Below are 18,782 nucleotides of genomic sequence, written 5' to 3' on the forward strand. Positions count from 1 at the left end.
ATTAACTTGTATCTACCCTAGCACTTATAGCAGTGCTTGACACATAGTAAGCACTTAACAACAACAAGAACAATAATAATAATAAATGTGTTATAATAATGATAATGGTAATAATAATAAATGTGCTAGGTTACAGCATCAGCATTGTCCTGTGGACACTTGGGCTGAAAATGGTCTTGAATTAAAATTCAGAGTGCAAGTGTCCCTGTGCAAACAAATCCCCAGAACCATCAGCATCACCTTCACCGTTAGAAGATCAGTTCCTCCCGAAGACTGTGAGCTCCTGGAGGGCAGGGTATATACCTCTTGCTTCTGTTGTAAGAGATGTGTTCTCTTCTACTGGGGAGACAGAGTGGTAGAGTAGGTGTGCACCATTCTGGACCTGGGTTTGAGTCTGAGCTCTGCCACCAGCCAGGTGTGTGATCTTGGGCAAATCACTTAACCTTGTTGAAAATCAGTTTCCTCATCTGCAAAATGGGGATAATAATACCTGCCCTTCCTATCTACCTCACAGGATTGTTGTGAGGGCAAAAATGAGATAATTAACACAAGAGCACTTTGGGAATAAAAATGCTATGCAAGAACCAAGGCATCATTGTAGTTTTCCAACAGTGCACTAACCCAGTTGGAGCCCAATACCTACCAATAGTACCACTCTGAGACAGAGACTGAGACAGAGTCTGGATGCCTATTTATTTATTTTATTTGTACATATTTATTCTATTTATTTTATTTTGTTAATATGTTTTGTTTTGTTGTCTGTCTCCCCCTTCTAGACTGTGAGCCCATTGTTGGGTAGGGACAGTCTCTATATGTTGTCAACTTGTACTTCCCAAGCACTTAGTACAGTGCTCTGCACACAGTAAGCACTCAATAAATATAATTAATGAATGAATGCCTAAAAGGAACAGCATGGCCTGGTGACTAGAGCACAGGCTTGGGAGTTAAAAGGACTTGGGTTCCCATCCTGGCCCTGCCACTTGTCTTCTGTGTGACCTTGAGCAAGTCACTTCTCTGTATCTTAGTTACCTTATCTGTAAAATGGGAATTAAGACTTCAAGCCTCATTTGGGACATGGACTGTGTCCAACCTGATTAGCTTGTATCTATCTCATGTTTAGTATAGTGTCTGACACACAGTAAAGCACTTAACAAATACCTTGAAAAAAAGTCAAAGTCTCCATGTCTGGATTGAAGCTTACTGTCATTTGTGGCAGGAGACTCCATCTTCAAACTTGTCAGGTAGTCTTTAAGCTGTTAGTCTGGCCTCTCTGGGCCACGATGCCCCGTCTACAGCTCTGAGATCCCCAGGTGAGTAAGTCTTCACTAATGCGAAGGGTTGGAGCTTACCGGGCTCTCCAGCCTAAGAGACTTGACGTGAGCCCTCGACTCAGGTGTTTCAGACCCAGAAGCTTCAGCTGCTGGGCCGCCTTTCATTCATTCATTCATTCAATCATATTCATTGAGCGCATATTGTGGGCAGACAGCTGGGGGGCTCTTCTCTCCTCTCTGAGGCAGAGTAGGGCCCAAAACTGTCCCCGGATTCCACTCCCCTGGCATTTGTTCTGGCTTCCTTTACCTTGACTCTGTGCCAAGGGCCTCTGACAAGTGGCAGGTAAGGCTTTGGATACTCCTGCCCTCTTGGCAGTCTTCCCCAGGTGGGGCTGACCTGAGGGTGATGAGGTGGTAAGAAGAGGGGAGGAGACCAGGGATGGGGTTTCCCTGGTCAACCGCTACACCCAGCTGCTCTTATCCAGGGATTCGACCTCTTACAAATGACATTTTTGGGTGGCCGGAGAGAGGACCCTCAGGACTTCTGCCATCAGCCGTTATCTAGACTTGTAAGCTCATTGTGAGCAGCAAATGTGTCTACCAACTCTGTTGCACTGTACCCTGCCAATGATAATAATAATAATAATAATAATAATAATAATAATAATAATAACTGTGGTATTGTTCCAGGCACTTTACTAAGTGCTGGGGTGGTTACAAGCAAATCAGGTTGGATACAGTCCCTATCCATTGTGAGATTTATAGTTTCAAGGCCAGATGAGGTAACTGAGGCCCAGAGAAGTGAAGTGACTGTAAAATGTGTATTAAATCCTCCTCCCTCCAATTTAGACTGTGAGCTCTATGTGAGACAGGGACTGTGTTCAGCCTGATAAACTGCTCGACACACAGTAAATGCTTAAAAAATACCATTTAAAAAATAAGATCGGCGGACACTCTCCCTCTCCTTCCCTTCAAATAGACCCATCACTAAGTCACCTTCAAGTTCTCCTCTAGTTGGGTGAAGGGGAATGGATTCTAATTTTAACAGATTCTTTGATTTGCCAGGGGCTTTCGATGCTGCATATTTGGCAGCAACCAAAAAAGATTCTCCACGTTGAGTTTTAAACAATTCTCAAGCATTATCCATCTCCCATCACACATGCACAAACACACCAACACGCAAACACAACCACACTCTGAGAGCAGCCCAGGTGTTGGCACAGTTGCGTACAAGCGTCATGCCAATCAGTCAGTCAGTCAATCGTATTTATTGAGCACTTACTGTGTGCAAGAGCGCTGTACTAAGCACTTGGGAGAGGACAATCATGACTGCCGCAGACACCCATTTAAGGGAGCGGATGGCTCAGAAGAGGGTCATGGGTGATGATGAGCCTCACTCACTACCTCCCAGCAGGTTAGCAGCAGTCCTGTGCAGTGATGGAGAAAGTCCTTCCCAGTGCAGTGACATGCCCGGGCTTCCTCCCATGACCCGGGCTTGCATTCAGGAAACGTTCGCCTCGATGCCGTTCACCGGAACCATCTGAGCAGTTGTACACTGCAACGATGGCTGTCTTCCATCCCTGAAGTGGTGGCACTTCAGAGAGGTCAACCTCTGCTTGCAAGGAGCCTCCCGAGTCTACTTGCCCCCGCAAAACGGAAGTGCTGATAATGCTCTTACGCTCAGCCTCACCCACAGAGCGGGAAAAGGATCGGAACCATGTAGAAAGAGGAAATGGGGCTTGGGCGGAAGGACCCTAATGGGGTTGGATCCAAGAAAGACCAACGAGTCCAGTCCCAGTTCTGCTTTTGAGTCTGGTTAGCTCTAGGCAAGGCCCCTCCTGTGCCACCTGCCCTCTGGGCAAGTGACGGCCAAACCTAATAATAATCGTGGTATTCATTAAGCACCTACTATGTTCCAAGCACTGTTCTGAGCACTTGGGTAGACACAAGCTAATCAAGTCCCACGTGGGGTTCACAGTCTAAGTAGGAGGGAGAACAGGTATTGGATCCCCATTTTGCAGATGAGGCCACTGAGGCGCAGAGAAGCTAAGTGACTTGCCCAAGGTCACACAACAGGAAAGTGATGGAGCCAGAATTAGAACCCAGAGCCTCTGATTCCCAGGTTCCTGCTCTTTCCACAAAGCCGGGGTGCTTCCCGCCTCTCTCAATCAGAATAGAAGACCTCTAAAACTGTAGGCTCATTATTAGCAGGGAACATTGATGCTGATTCTGTTGTGTTGTACTCTCCCAAGCACTTAGTACAGTGCTCTGCACATGATAATCACTCAATAAATAAATGATAAGTAAATAAATAAATACACCCCCCCCCCCCCCCGTCATGCACTGAAGCATCACCAGAACAGCCTCATCTAAAAAAGGTGGTGAATGTCTTGATAGGTTTGAAGAGTTAATTCCCAGGGCTGGGTTAATATCTGGAGGCAACACAGGAAATGAGTGACCTCACAAAGCCTCTCCGCTCCCCTCCTCTCCTCTCCCTCTCTGGGCCTTCTCTGAGGCAGGCTCTCTGACTAAAAAAGTGACTTTGTCTCCTGTCCTCGTTAGAAGTCCCTTCCCTCTCCTTTGGCAGTTCCGCCTCCCCCCCAGCCAAGCATTAAAGAAAGCAGCTCCAAATAGAGACTTTTTTCCTTGCACATTGCACTGAAATGCCACCCAGATGGAGAGAGGCAGGAGGAAGGAAGGCAGGGAGGGAGGGGGCGAGGGAGGGAGGAAGGGGCAGTGGTGATGTCTCTGGGTTCCGTTAATCATATGCCGACGAGCCCCAAGCCTGCGACATTGTCGCAACGACACATTTGCTCCCAAAATGAGTCATTTAAATAGCATCAACATTCCGAAAGCGTTTGTATTTGCCAACAAGCGGCCATGGCGAGGGGGCTGCTATGTGTCGCTTGTGGGGTTTGTGGCTGAACTCACAGAAAAAGGGCCCAGAGAGGCCGGACATGCATGAGCCTGTGCCAGCCGCAGGCTCACTGGAGCAGCACGTGGTTCGGTCGCTAGTTTCTGCATTGGGGGCGAATCAGGACGGGCTTCCTCCTTGGGAAAAATCAGCAGGCTGGGCAGAGGTCTAACACGACTGTTCACTTCTTCCCTGGGGCTGGGGTTCAGAGACTCACCCAGAGTGGGCACCTCCCTAAGGGAAGCGGGTTGGGGAGCGCTCCATGCAGGGGGCAGAGAGGTCTGGGCTCTCATTCCCACATTGTTCAGCCAGGATTTGCCTCAGGGAAGAAGGAAAGGAAGCTTGTCTCAATTCCTGGGTATGTGGCCGGAGTTCGTGTGTCCACCGGCCATTCTTGAGGCGATGATTTCCTCTTCCACTGTGGCTTAGGCAGGGACAGGAGGGAAGCTGTGGGTTGTTGCATCATGGATCAACTTCTGCGATAAAGCCTTTTCCCGCTGCCTCCTTGTGGATCTCCTGGGGGCTCTCAGCCTCCCTCCCTTTCTCTCTCCCCACTTTTTGCCACCCACAAACAAGCTTGCGGCCTCTCAGTACAACAGTGCTCACAGTGATGTGGGCTCTAGAACCCCCAGGAGCAGTCCAGCGTGCCTTAGTGGAAAGAGCTCGGGCTTGGGAGTCAGAGGTCGTGGGTTCTAATCCCGGCTCCGTTACTTGTCAGCTGTGTGACTCTGGTCAAGTCACTTAACTTCTCTGTGCCTCAGTTACCTCACCTGTAAAACGGGAATGAAGACTGTGAGCCCCACGTGGAACAACCTGATTACCTTGTATCTACACCAGCGCTTAGAACGGGCACATAGTAAGTGCTTAACAAATTCCATCATTATTATTAATATAATAACTGGACCAAATTTATGTTTATGTCTATCTCCTCCACCAGACTATATTAATAATAATAATAATGGCATTTATTAAGTGCTTACTATGGGCAAAGCACTGTTCTAAGCGCTGGGGAGGTTACAAGGTAATCAGGTTGTTCCATGTGGGGCTCACAGTCTTAACCCCCATTTTACAGATGAGGTAACTGGGGCACAGAGAAGTTAAGTGACTTGCCCAAAGTCACACAGCTGACAATTGGCGGAGAAGGGATTTGAACCTATGACCCCTGACTCCAAAGCCCCAGCTCTTTCCACTGAGCCATGCTGCTTCTCCAGCTTGTGATGAGCAGGGAATGTGTCTGTTTACTGTTATATTCTACTCTCCCAAACGCTTAGTACAGTACTCTGCCCACAGTTAGCCATCAATAAATACCATGACTGACTGACTGACAAGTTAAAGTGGCCAGATTCCTCAATTTTGGGGGGTGAGGATGGAGTGGGAGGCCATAAAGGAGGGAGCGGAGAGAAGTGGGGCAAGGAGAGGAGGAAGAAAGAGGAAGAAAGGGAAGAAGAAGAAAAAGAAGAGAAGAAGGGGCAAAGGAGAGAGTACTTAGTTTCGCTGTTGCTCTCGTTCACTGATGTCAACCCCAGGATGGACTTATGGGGCTGAGGTCACCAACACTGCTGCTGCCACCTGGGAAGAAGTGGCAATAATTGTCCCTCGTAGGACAGGCTGTCCAGTCAAACCAACCAAGGCCGAGCCCACTCGAAGGGGAAATCTGAGGTGGCCGATCATTCTGCAGGTCCTTAGATACCAGGGAAGAGGGAGGATGGGGGCAGGAGGCAATGAGAAACAACGCAGACCTCAAAAGACAGCCTCACATGGGACATCCCTCTCCCCCAAGGCCTTTCCCCACCGGGCCTCTCTGTGTCCCGAGCCTTGGGAGCTCAGGGGGTTGCTGTGGAAGCTCTTCCTCTCTCTAGGAAGTTGCCTTCTCAGGAAGTTACCAAAGGCAGTACAGAGGGGATGCCCAGAGGAGACATCCCCTCCCTCTGAGCAACACCTCCTCCCCTCAAATGGAGAGTTCATTCGCAGGAAACATAATTAGCTGTAATTGCTTTACTGGTGAAAAGGCAACATCTCAATATCGATCCACATTCAACCAGAAACCAGAGGGAAGCCAGCTGGCAGGGCTACTGCCTGGGTGGCTGCAGGGAATGGATGGTTTGGAGGGGAAGGGGAAAGGGAAGGGGCAGGGGTCCTTTCTGGGAAAAGGAGAAGCAGCATGGCCTAGTGGATAGGGTATAGGCACGGGAGTCAGAAGGACCTGAGTTGAAAACCCAGCTCTACCACTTGTCTGCCACCTGACCTAGGGCAAGTTACTTACCTTCTCTGTGTCTCAGTTACCTTATCTGTAAAATGGGGATTAAGTCTGTGAGCCCCATGAGGAATAGGGACTGTGTCCAACCTGATTAGCTTGTTTTTACCCCAGCACTTAGTAAAGTGCACACAGTAAGCACTTAACAAATACCACAAAAAGAAAAGGAGCGGGAGAGGAGACAGAGCTGCCTCTCCCAAGCCTCTTCCCCAATTCCAGTTTCCCTGTGCCTGGGGCTAGGAGTCAGTCCCCAGAGGACTGCTAGGAGAAGATGAGCTGTCTGAATAAGCCATGGCTGACATGTGTCACAGTCATTCATTCATTCATTCATTCATTCATTCATTCATATTTATTGAGCGCTTACTGTGTGCAGAGCACTGTACTAAGCGCTTGGGAAGTACAAGTTGGCAATATATAGAGATGGTCCCTACCCAACAGCGGGCTCACAGTCTAGAAGGGGGAGACAGACAACAGAACAAAACATATTAACAAAATAAAACAAATACAATAAATATGTACAAATAAATAAATAAATAAATAAATAAATAGAGTAATAAATACGTCAGACAGGGCCTCTGACAGGGCACTGGAGGAGTGGCTATCCTGGAAAACTAATGGTCTAGCAGAATAAGCACCAGGCTGGGAGCCAAGAGACTCAGGTTCTAGCCCTGGCTCGGCCACTTTGATCCATCAGTGAGAAGCAGCATGGTGTAATGGATAGAGCATGAGCGTGGACATCAGAAGGTCATGGGTTCTAATCCCGGCTCCACCACTTGTCTGCTGTGTGAACATGGGCAAGTCATTTCACTTCCCTGTGCCTCAGTTCCCTTATCTGTAAAATGGGGGTAGAGACTGAGAGTCCCATGTGGGACAAGGGGCTGTGTCCAGCCCAATTTACTTAGATCCACCCCAGTGCTTAGTACAGTGCTTGGCACATGGTAAGTGCTTTACAAAAAACATAATTATTATTATAATCAATCACATTTAACTTGTACTTCCCAAGCGCTTAGTACAGTGCTCTGCACACAGTAAGCGCTCAATAAATGTGATTGAATGAATGAATGAATGAATGAGCATTTACTGTATGCAGAGCACTGTACTCAGGACTTACAGTATAACAGAATTGGTAGGCACGCTCCCTGGCCACAAAGAGTTTACAGTCTAGAAAAGGAGACAGACATTAAAATCAATTATGGATTAAAGCTGAGGGAGGGGAGAATAAAGCATTCAGATCGACGTGCAAGGGTGACACAGAAGGGAGTGAAAGTAGGGGAAATGAGGGCTTGGTCATGCAAAGCCTCTTGGAGGAGATGTGATATTAAGGTCTCATGGATTGGGTCTTGCTTTGCCACTTGCCTCCTGCGGGACTTCGGGCAAGTCGCTTAACTTCTCTGGGCCTCAGTTTATTCATCTGTAAAGTTGGAATTCCATTCCTATCCTCCCTCCCCTTTCGACTGTGAGCCCCATTTGGAGCAAAGACTTTCTGATCCGATTGTATTATATTGACCCCAGTTTCTTGGCACATAACAAGTACTTAACGAACACAATTATGATTATGGATGTTAACCAGCTTGGTACTACAGCTCAGGCCAAGCTGTTCTGTCCCCATCCCATTTCCCAGTTAAAGGAACAAGATCTCTGTTTACTTTACCATCCCGAGGAAGCAGTGCGGTCTAGTGGAGACAGCATGGGTCTGAGCCAGAGGAGATAATAATAATAATGATGGCATTTATTAAGCGCTTACTATGTGCAAAGCACTGTTCTAAGCGCTGGGGAGGTTACAAGGTGATCAAGTTGTCCCACAGGGGGCTCACAGTCTTTGTCCCCATTTTACAGATGAGGGAACCGAGGCACAGAAAAGTTAAATGACTTGCCCAAAGTCACACACCTGACAAGTGGCAGAGCTGGGATTTGAACCCATGACCTCTGACTCCAAAGCCCGGGCTCTTCCCACTGAGCCACGCTGCTTCCCATTAAGAGATGGGTTCTAATCCTGGCTCCTCCACTTGCCTGTTGTGTGATCTCGGGCAAGTCGCCTAACTTCTTTGTGCCTCAGTTTCCTCAACCACAAAATGGGGATTCAATGCCTGTTCTCCCTCCTACTTGACTGTGAGCCCCATGTGGGACAGGGACTGTATCTGGTCTGATTAACTTGTCTGTACCCCAATGCTTAGAACAGTACTTGACACACAGTCAGCACTTAACAAATACCATTTTAAAAAAGGGGCCCCAAATTCTGCTCCCCAGGGCCTCAACTGGCTCCTGCTACTGCCATGTCTCTGCCCCACAGTCCCCGGGTGCTGCCTTCTTTGACTGGGTAGGTGGGAATGAGCAGGAGTCATCAACTTGCAGGAGGGCTCACCTTTCCACTCTGACCTGTGACCTTGTGTGTTTCAGATCATCAGAAGCTGGAGCGAGAGGCCCGGATCTGCCGCCTTCTGAAGCACCCCAACATAGGTAGGGAAATTCACCTTCCGTCTTGGGAGCTGGAGAGCGCAGACACAGGAGGGAGGGAGGCAGGGCTGGCCATGGCCATCACTCCTCTTGCAGACTGGGGGCTTGAGAGTGAGGCAGAGGGGGACAAGAAGGTGAGTCTTACCCCTTGCAGGTTGGTTGGGAGACAGAAGAGCAGGCTCGGGGATTGTGCAGTGGCCAGAGGATGCTTGGAGAGGCCCCTGGGTGATTGCTGTCCCCCTTGGCGTCCATCCCCATCCCTAATTTTCCCACTGGTTTTCCATTACGGACCACTCAATCAGGAATTCATTCAAATCCTTCTTGAACCCCCCCGCCCTTATTTTCTTCCTGCCCAACCTTCCACAGGAATGAATTCCATATGCTTATTCCCCACTATGAGAAGAAATGGCTCAGTCAGTCAGTCAATCATATTTATTGAGGGCTGACTGTGCCCAGAGCACTGTATTAAGTACTTGGGAGAGTACACTATACCAAAATAAGGGGCGCCCCTTATCACCTCAGTTCCATTCCGTTCCATCTCCAGATCTTTTATGTCCTCCCTTAGATGAAGTGACCAGAACTACACATAGTATTCCAGGAGCTTTCACAGAGGGGCAAGTCGAGACCATCATTTGGTTTTCATTTTGCTTCCCTCTTCCTGTCCTGGAATTCCCTGATCCAGGCCGAGGGGGTGGCATATTGGAAAAGGTCTTTGGTTTCCTCAGGGGTCAGAGAGGATTGGAAAAGGGGAAATGTCTCTCCAAGGGGCTCCACACCTCTTAGGGACCAGCTGTGGGGAAAGGGAGAGGCAAGGGAGGGAGATGGGAAGAGGAGGGGGAAGAGAACTTTTCCACCCATCCCCCGTCCACTGGTAGCCTCCTTCGGAAAAGCTGTTTCAGGAGAACTCCTGAAGCTTCAAGAGAGATAAAAATAGTCCAGAAGGGAAGAAGAAAACACACACACATGCACACACACACACACACACACACACACACACATATGTCAAATCCACTGACAGCAGTGCTGATTTAATCTGTAATCTCACTCTTGTCTTCCCAAGGTGGGAGACCCCTAATCATGGAGAAGGACCCAGGAAAGGAGAGCAACCCTGGGGAAAATGGGGGAAACTAGCATCCTTTCAAATAGTGATCCAAAGTGGCAAACGGTAGGGGATCTTTTCCCCTGGAGGGAGGAAAATCAAGAAAATTCATTATTATTATTATTATTGTTACTATGATTATTAATAATAATATATACTTAACAATAATAATAATAATATTTGTTAAACACTTACAATGTGCTCAGCACTTGGGTGGATATGAGATAATCAGGTTGGCCACAATCCCTGTGTCATTAGGGGCTTCAGTCTCAGTGGGAGGGAGAACAGGTATTTCAATCTCACTTTACAGATGAGGAAACTGAGTCCCAGAGAAGTTGAGTCACTTCCTCAGGCCGCACAAAACTCAAGTGGTGGAACTGGGATTAGAATGCAGGTCTCCAGACTCTCAGACCAGTGCTCTTTCGATTTGGTCACACTGCTTCCCAAGCTGCTTCAAGATTTGTATCTCCCAAATGCCATTTGCTCCTTTGGTTCTTATCCTCAGCAGGGTCAGAGACCTGCCCCGGTCTGTCATGGGGCATCCCTAGACCCTAGAACACCAGACACCCCTGAGCAGAGCCTCTCTCACACAGTACCAGGCAGGGGACAGGTCAGCTGGAAGTCAGACTGCCCAGTATAAAACCAGATGAATGCCCCCTCCTCCCACCTCAGACAGTCGGCCTTCTATCCTGGGACATGAAGCTTTCTTTGGCTGATGAGGAGGGCAGGGAGTCCCATTGACCTGGGGGCTGGCTACTCAGCAGGGTGTCCATCTCCCAGGAAGTCCTGTCCTGGGTCACTTTTGGAAGGCTGAAGCCGTTTCCAAAGGTAGAGGAGAGGACTGCCCTCCAGTCCATAGTCTGGCCCCTATCAGGCTCTGCTTTTTGTACCTTGGTCTCTGCCAGTCCCCGACACCTTCCCACTCACCCAGGACTCCCTCCACCCCTGGATTCATCAGGTTTCCAGCTCATGGAGCACTCTGTCAGGTTTAATCCCAGTTATTAAAGCCACCGGCCCCACAGAAATGGGCCTGTTCTGGAATGCTGGAGGCGCCCACTGCCCTGGACCAAACTATTGCCATGGCAACAGAGGTCTTGCTTTTTCTTCCCCCCTTTTCTCCTCTTCCTCTTTTCAGACTGGCTTGAACTGTGTCCCTACCTCAGAGATAGATGAAAAAAAAAACCCTTTCATTCTCTCCTTTGGCCAGGATGGAGAGGAACAGTAGAATCGTGTAGCGAGCATGTGGGGATGGGGATGGAGAGAGCAGTATGGGTGGAGGGGCAGGGAAGGGGCACAGAGCAGCTGGCGGAGCAGCCAAGCGCCTTGCAGACTGCGGGCTGAGACGTGCTGCACTCACGGAACATCTCTCATGGAACAGGGAGCTTCTCCTTACAAAAGAGGATTCCCTCCCTCCCAGGCCACCCAAGTCTCTACCGGCCCAGCCCTCTCCCATCTGTGACATAATAATAATAATGATGGTATTTGTTAAGCGCTTGTTATGTGCAAAGCACTGTTCTAAGCGCTGGGGGGATACAAGGTGATCAGGTTGCCCCACATGGGGCTCACAATCTTAATCCCCATTTTCCATCTAAGGGAACCGAGGGCCAGAGAAGTGAAGTGACCAGCCCAAAGTCACACAGCTGACCATTAGCGGAGCCGGGATTTGAACCCACGGCTTCTGACTCCAAAGCCCGGGTTCTTTCCACTAAGCCACACTACTTCTCTAGCAGTTCCCTCTAGGCGGAACACACCCGTGGGAAAAATCGTCCTTCCCTCCCCTTCCCTGTCCCGCTCTGTGGGGCCTGACTCCATCCACTCTCTCCTTTGATTCTCCCCATTCTCTCACCCCAGGCCCCCAGCATCCCACCTGCCCCATCCCTCTTCCCCAATTCCTATAAGGAACGTCCTGACTAGTGGGCAGGCATCTGAAGCGGGAGGAGGAGGGAAGTGCGAACTAAGGAGCTAAGAAGGGTTAACCGCCTGCAATGTTCAACTGAGACAACTCTGGCTGCTATTTTTACCCAGAATGCACTGCCCCCTCTCCTTACCACCCCCCTTTCCCTCCCCCCCCAACTGTTCCCTGCTGCTTGGAAACTGGGGAGCGCAGTTTCCCTGAATGCAGCACAAACAGGCTAATTACCCATTGATGATCTGGAAGCAGCAGAGATGCCACAGACTGGAATTAAAGAGGACAAGAAAGAATCGAGACTGTCAGGAGGGCAAGGAAGAGAGACCTGGATGCGACAAGTCCCTTGCAGGGCGGGGAGGAGGGGTAGGGATCCCCTGTGGTTTCGGGAAGGCTGGCCCAGAAGGGGCCGGATGCAGGGACTTCAACCAGAAGTGCTCGTACTCTTCATTGGATCCACTTGGAGTGGCGGAGCCGGGATTAAAATCCAGATTTCCTCCCTCCCAGTGTTAATAATAATAACACTTTTAGTACTTGTTAAGCTTGCTCATTATGCGCCAAGCACTGTTCTAAGCTCTGGTGCACGTACAAGTTAATCAGGTTGGACAATTTCCCTGCCCACTGAGCAGAGTCTAATAATCAGGGTTCTGAATTCTTGCCCCAGCTCCAACACAGCCCCTAAGCAGAGTCTAATAATCAGGATTCTGAATTCTTGCCCCAGCTCCAACACAGCCTTGGAGCTAAATACCATCCTTGCCCCTATGCCTTTACTGCCTGGATACCCAGAATCAATCAATCAATCAATCAATCATATTTATTGAGCACTTACTGTGTGCAGAGCACTGTACTAAGCGCTTGGGAAGTACAAGTTGGCAACATATAGAGACAGTCCCTACCCAACAGTGGGCTCACAGTCTAAAAGGGCCACAGAATAGAGGCTTAGGTTAGATACAAAATCCACCGGGGCATGGACCGTATCCAGGCACTAGATAGAGCTTAATAAAAATTGTTGACTTGGGGGGTAAAAGGATTAGGAAGTGGGGAAATAGTGAGTGGAACAGGGGGCTGCTTCTAGACTGTGAGCCCGCTGTTGGGTAGGGACCGTCTCCATATGTTGCAAGCGCTTAGTACAGTGCTCTGCACACAGTAAGTGCTCAATAAGTACGATTGAATGAATGAATGAATGAAAAAGTAGCAGTGCCAGTGGGCCTCAAATGTTTTGTCCCATGGGGTAGAATTTCTTCAGTGTGGAGGTTAGATTCAGGGTGTACTGGATAAGAAGCAAGTCTGGGGTGGATGAAGAGGTTTAGAGGGTCTGCTCTCTTGCTGGAAAGGCAGATAGAGAAAGCACTCCTTCCCCCTTTACTGGGAGGCCAGAGCGCCGAGAAAAATGCAGCAGTGAATCCTTCTACTTCTCTGGGTTTCTGGGCTGGACTGGGAGCAGCGCCATTTTAACTTGCCAAACCAGGTCAGGACTAAATGATAGGAAGGCAGGCTAAGGGCTGGAAAAGAGTTTGCTGAGCTGGGAGGGCTGGAGAGAGGGACAGACAAAGGAATGGGTCTGGGGTGAGAAATGGCCAGTGGAATGCAGGGGAGTTGGAGAACGAGGCAGGCCAAGCCCTCCCCTGCCGCAGCACCTAGGTAATTTGTTCCTGCCACTCACTCCAGTGAGCTGGCAGCATGGAGACTCCATGCAGTTGTGCTTTCCAAAGGAGTCACAGGGATTGGAGAGATTAGCGGCAGCTGGAGTCCCCCAAGAGAGGGCAAGACAAAGCAGCCAGAATCTCCTTTAGAGGAGGCTAGCCCAGCATCTGAAAGGAAAATGTTCTTGGCTAAGGTTTAAATGAGATAACTGAACCGCTAGTCATCTAAACACACTCACACCCTCTCATTCTCCCTCTCTCTCCTTAGCTCCCTTTCTCTCTCTCTCTCTCTCTCTCTCTCTCTCTCTCTCTCACACACACACACACACACGAGCGCACACACACACACACACACACACACACACACACACACACACTCTCTCTCTCACAGTGGGATTGCCCATGAATAGATCGGCAGATGCCAAAGAGAGGGAGTGAGAGAAAGATCCCAGGCATTCTCCCAACTTCTTCTCCTCACCCCTCCCCTGACACCACCATACTGGGAAAGGAGCTGGTGGAACCTGGAACCAGCTGCCTTCAGCTCAGGTGCAAGAACCTGAGTGGTTGACATTGGATGAGGAAGGCCCAAAGACATTCCCACATGAGGCAGGTTCTCTGGTGGGAAGGGAGCCGGAACAGAAATTGGGGGAGTCATTGGCCATCAGGAGTAGGCATTGGAAGGAGGCCCTGGCCTTTGAGATTTGGCTGAGGAGCTGCATGACTTAGACCAGTGATTGCTGAACCCTTCTGACCCAAGAATACTAGCTTTCAAATCTTATAGAACACCTCAGATGGCACAAACTCTTCTGAATTCTGGGAATAATGTCATACTGGGTTAGGCCAGTCAGTGGTTCATCCGGTTCAATCATCATCATCATCAATCGTATTTATTGAGCGCTTACTGTGTGCAGAGCACTGTACTAAGCGCTTGGGAAGTACAAGTTGGCAACATATAGACACAGTCCCTACCCAATAGTGGGCTCACAGTCTAAAAGCTGTCCATGACAGGGGCCCCACAGGATGCTGGGATGAATGGAATGATGGCCATCCTCCTTGACATCCAACCATATGTATCTTCTGATTTCCTTTACTTTTCTCTCCTTTCCTCTCATCTATAAGTTTATCTCACCTCTTCATTCTCCTCTGCAGTAGCTAATCTTTATCCCCCTTCCTTTCCATCAATGTTTGGCCTAGAAAACCTGCACGTACCCTCACCCTCCTTCCCACCCCACAAAGGCTCCCTAGGAGTCCCATGACCAGCCATTAGCCTAATATGAGGGGAAGCAGCATGGTGTAGTGTACAGAGAGCAAGCCTGGTATCAGAAGGTCATGAGTTCTAAACACGACTCCACTGCTTGTCTGCTGTGTGACCTTACATAAACCCAATTCACTTCTCTGTGTCTCAGTTCCCTCAACTGTAAAATGGGGATTGAGACTGTGAGCCCCCCATGGGATAGGGACTATATCCAACTCAACTTGCTTGCATCCACCCCAGTGCTTAGTACAGTGCCTGACACATATTAAGTTAACAATATGATAATAATATCATTATTATTATTATTAATGTTAAAATCCTAGGCACAGGGATACAGAAGGAGGCAACTTGCAGTATGACAAGCCCCTTTCAGGCCTCAGTTTTCCCATCACACTGACCGAAACCTCAGGGGCTAAGGGGAAGAAAAAACTGCAGGACACAAACACAACTGAGCAACCCAAAGAAAATGAACACTTACCAGTCTTCTCACTGGCCCTGCCTCCATCTCCATCCGAAGCAGCATGACATAGTGGAAAGAGCATGGGCCTGGGAATCAGAGGATGTGGGTTCTGATCCTGGCTCTGCCACCTGTGTGCTGTGTAATCTTGAGCAAGTCACTTTACTTCTATGAGCCTCAACTGTAAATGGAAAAAAAATGGAGATTGACTATGAGGCCCAGGTGGAATGGGGACTTGGTCCAACCAGGTTAACTTGTATCTGCCCCAGCACTGAAAACAGTGCTTAAAATATAGACTCATTTAATAAACATAATAACAATAATAACAACAATAAATAATCTGTTTGGCTCAAAGATCAGCAGGGCTTTGAGCCTCCAACTGCTTCAGTTATCCTAATGCCTTTTTGTTCTGTGCTGGCCTGAGGAGGTTTGGGTAAGGGGTTTCCATCTCTGTGGTAATGGGAGTCAAGGAACAATGGGAGCAGAGAGAGCACAGGGAGGCTCCCTCCCCATAAAGTTTCCCCAGTTGTCATCCTCTGCCAGGGATAAAAGACCCTGGGACTGCAGTGGATCAGCTGGGGGGACCAGGTGTGGAGGGGTGCAGTTGGAACTTTCTTCACCCGAAACTGGGAACATGAATACTAATCACCAGTTCTTTCTGTTTGATTTCCTCTGCCATTGGCAGGCAGAGGGTCGGAAAGCTCCTGGAGGGGAGAAAGAAACAGGATGGGTTATAGCTACTGCCATAGCTCCGGGCTGTGGTAACCCAGGGGGGAAGAGGGATGGCTTGGAAAGCAGTAGAGCTGGGAAAACCTTGCCAAGACATGGAATCCATCCCCCACAACCCTGTTCCACAATCCCTGCACTGCTTTGGGATCCAATGGAAAGGCAGAGGATGAACTTTTACTATGCAGAGACTGCAGACAGTGAAGCCAAATGTGTAAAGCCCATCCCTTAGTATCATGGTCTTCCCTCAAGGGAGCTCAAGAAATATTAATGTTGAGGAATGTGCCCTCAGATTAGAATGGCTTGAAACAGAGACTGCATCTTCGTTTTTATTCTGTTACACCACCTCAGCCCCAGCACTTGGTGCAGAGCCCTGCACACAGTGTGTTTGCAGTCTGTGCATTTAGATGATCAAGAGGAGAAGGAAAAGGAGGAGGCGAGGGTGGAGGGGGAGGAGGAGGAGGAGAGTAAGGAGGAAGGCAGCATTTGGGTGTGATTTTTCAATCCTTTGATCCTTCCTGCAGTCAGACTCCATGACAGCATATCAGAGGAGGGGCACCACTACCTGATATTTGACCTGTGAGTACACCCAGAATCCTTGCTTCTGTTTTTTCATTAATCTAGCAGGCCATGGGGTTGCCCAGGGCAGTGATGGGAGGTTGCCCTAATCCCCGGCCAGACTAGGTCCCTGGGAAGAAGGTTTCCAGGGGCAGAATGAAGACATCAGGATGTACGCTCCATTTCCAGTTAGAGCTCTTACATTCTATGCAAATCAGCCCTTCAGGCGTCTTGGAACAACAATTAGCATTTTTAATGTGGTTTCCCCTGAGGTTTAGAAGCTGCTGCTACTGCTGTTCCTCACCCTATCTTTGCAGCCCCTGTCCTAATCTTTTGGAGAGAGAGAGAGAGGATTCCTGTAACCCAGAAACTCCTCTCTAGATTGGCCTCTTCTAGAGCTGACCTGGATTCTATATCTCTCCCTCTGGAAATGAGAGTTTAGGCTGAAATTGGGATGGAATGGAAAGAACCTGGGAAGCCAACCCCGGAATGGGATGCAAGGAAGACCCTCATCCAGGGAATGAAATGGGCGTGGGATGAATTAGGAAGACCCAAAGATTGGGTGGGGTGGGGGGCAGTGTTGCTGTTTTTCCATGATGCCTAGCACTTGTCTTCATCCCAGATTCTACTGCAGCATAACCCTTTTATTCTTTGGCCCTCTGGGTTCCAATTCCGATACTTTTGCGTAACTGAAGAAGCTTGTTTCAGTAGCCCCGCTGACTGCAGCTAGGCTTAGCCCTTGGAATTAGCTCTGGCAAGTTGGTTCCCTGGTAGATTCACAGAAGCGAAGCTGCCAGGCGTGAGTAACTCTGAGTCCATTCCCTCCCCAGGGTCACAGGTGGGGAGCTTTTTGAGGACATCGTGGCCAGAGAATACTACAGTGAAGCGGATGCCAGGTGAGTGATGGAAGACTCAGGTCAAGCTTGCAGGCCCTGGGCAGCCATGCCCAACCTCAGCCTCAGAAAGCTGAATTCCTCTGCTATCTCCCAATGGCTTATCTCTTGCCCTCTCAGATCTTCCTTCCCCACCCCCAGACCCAGGCACTCAACCAAGAGTCCTGTTCACCTCTGACAGTGCCCTGCTCAATTGACACTGGGAGAAGCAGAACCCGGCCAGCCACCAGGTCAGAGAAGGCCAAATATCAGCTTGCTCCGACTTGGCTGTCTGAATCAGCTGTCGCCCTCTGCCAGGCAGCAGGCTGGGTGCTCGTCCTCTCCCAAGCGCTGTGATATCCTCAAAGGCTTCTGTGGGGCTGGGCCACAGAGCTGGCAGGGAGGGTAGTCTGAACAAGCCTTGGCCGTCTTCCCAGGGTCTTCATGTCACTGCCTCTTCTCTCTCCAGTCACTGCATCCAGCAAATCCTGGAGGCTGTCTTACATTGCCACCAAATGGGTGTGGTGCACAGAGACTTGAAGGTAAGAGCCATGGGGAGGGCACTTGGGAAGGTCCTGGGGGAGCCTGGGTAAGGGTATGCTCCCTCTGGGCCCGAGGGTCCCCCCAACAAACCCTCAGTCTGGGATGAGAAACCTAGAGCTCTCTGTGGTGTAAGCGGGTTAAGATGCTTAAAGTGAATTGTAGGCTTTGGCCAAGAGCAATGTCGGAAACTCACATAACCAGTCCCTGAGGATGCGATATATCTCTTGGCTCAATGCACCCGGAGGGGACCGATAATGATCACTGTGGTCTTCGATAAATGCTTACTATGTGCCAAGATACCAACAGATCAGACTCGGTTACTGTCCCACACTGGATGTGTGTCCAGTTTGAGGGGGAGGGAGAACTGGTTTTTAATTCCTGTTCTACAGATGAGGAAGCTGCAGCAGAGATAATTGAGGTGAGCTCCTCGAGGTCATGTGGCAGGAAAGTGGTGGAACCAGAAAAAGAATCCAGGTCTCCTGACACTCAGACCTGGAGTCTTTGCACTTAATAATAATAATAATAATAATAATGATAATGATAATAATAATAATAACATTTATTAAGTGCTTACAATGTGCAAAGCACTGTTCTAAGCACTGGAGAGGTTGCAAGATCAGGTTGTCCCATGGGGGGCTCACAGTCTTAATCCCCATTTTACAGATGAGGGAACTGAGGCCCAGAGAAGTTAAATGACTTGCCCAAAGTCACACAGCTGACAAGTGGCAGAGGCAGAATTCGAACCCATGACCCCTGACTCCAAAGCCTGTTGCTTCTCTAGGCTGACTTAATGCATCTTGTCTGCCTGGACCTGTCTCCAGGGGTCTTCC

The 18,782-nt window shown here is 49.2% G+C and overlaps 1 protein-coding gene across 3 annotated transcripts in view; it reads left to right on the forward strand.

Moving 5' to 3' along the window:
* The window catches only part of CAMK2A (calcium/calmodulin dependent protein kinase II alpha), a 77,377-nt gene that overhangs the window by 20,008 nt on the left and 38,587 nt on the right, over positions 1–18,782 (forward strand). For all 3 annotated transcript variants that reach the window (XM_038740313.1, XM_038740314.1, XM_038740316.1), the window contains exons 3-6: positions 8,837–8,896; positions 16,504–16,558; positions 17,368–17,433; positions 17,879–17,951. In XM_038740313.1, coding sequence (XP_038596241.1) covers positions 8,837–8,896; positions 16,504–16,558; positions 17,368–17,433; positions 17,879–17,951 — 254 coding nt within the window. The remainder of the gene's footprint in view (positions 1–8,836; positions 8,897–16,503; positions 16,559–17,367; positions 17,434–17,878; positions 17,952–18,782) is intronic.

This window comes from Tachyglossus aculeatus, chromosome X1 (assembly GCF_015852505.1).
Source record: "Tachyglossus aculeatus isolate mTacAcu1 chromosome X1, mTacAcu1.pri, whole genome shotgun sequence".
NCBI lineage: Eukaryota > Metazoa > Chordata > Mammalia > Monotremata > Tachyglossidae > Tachyglossus > Tachyglossus aculeatus.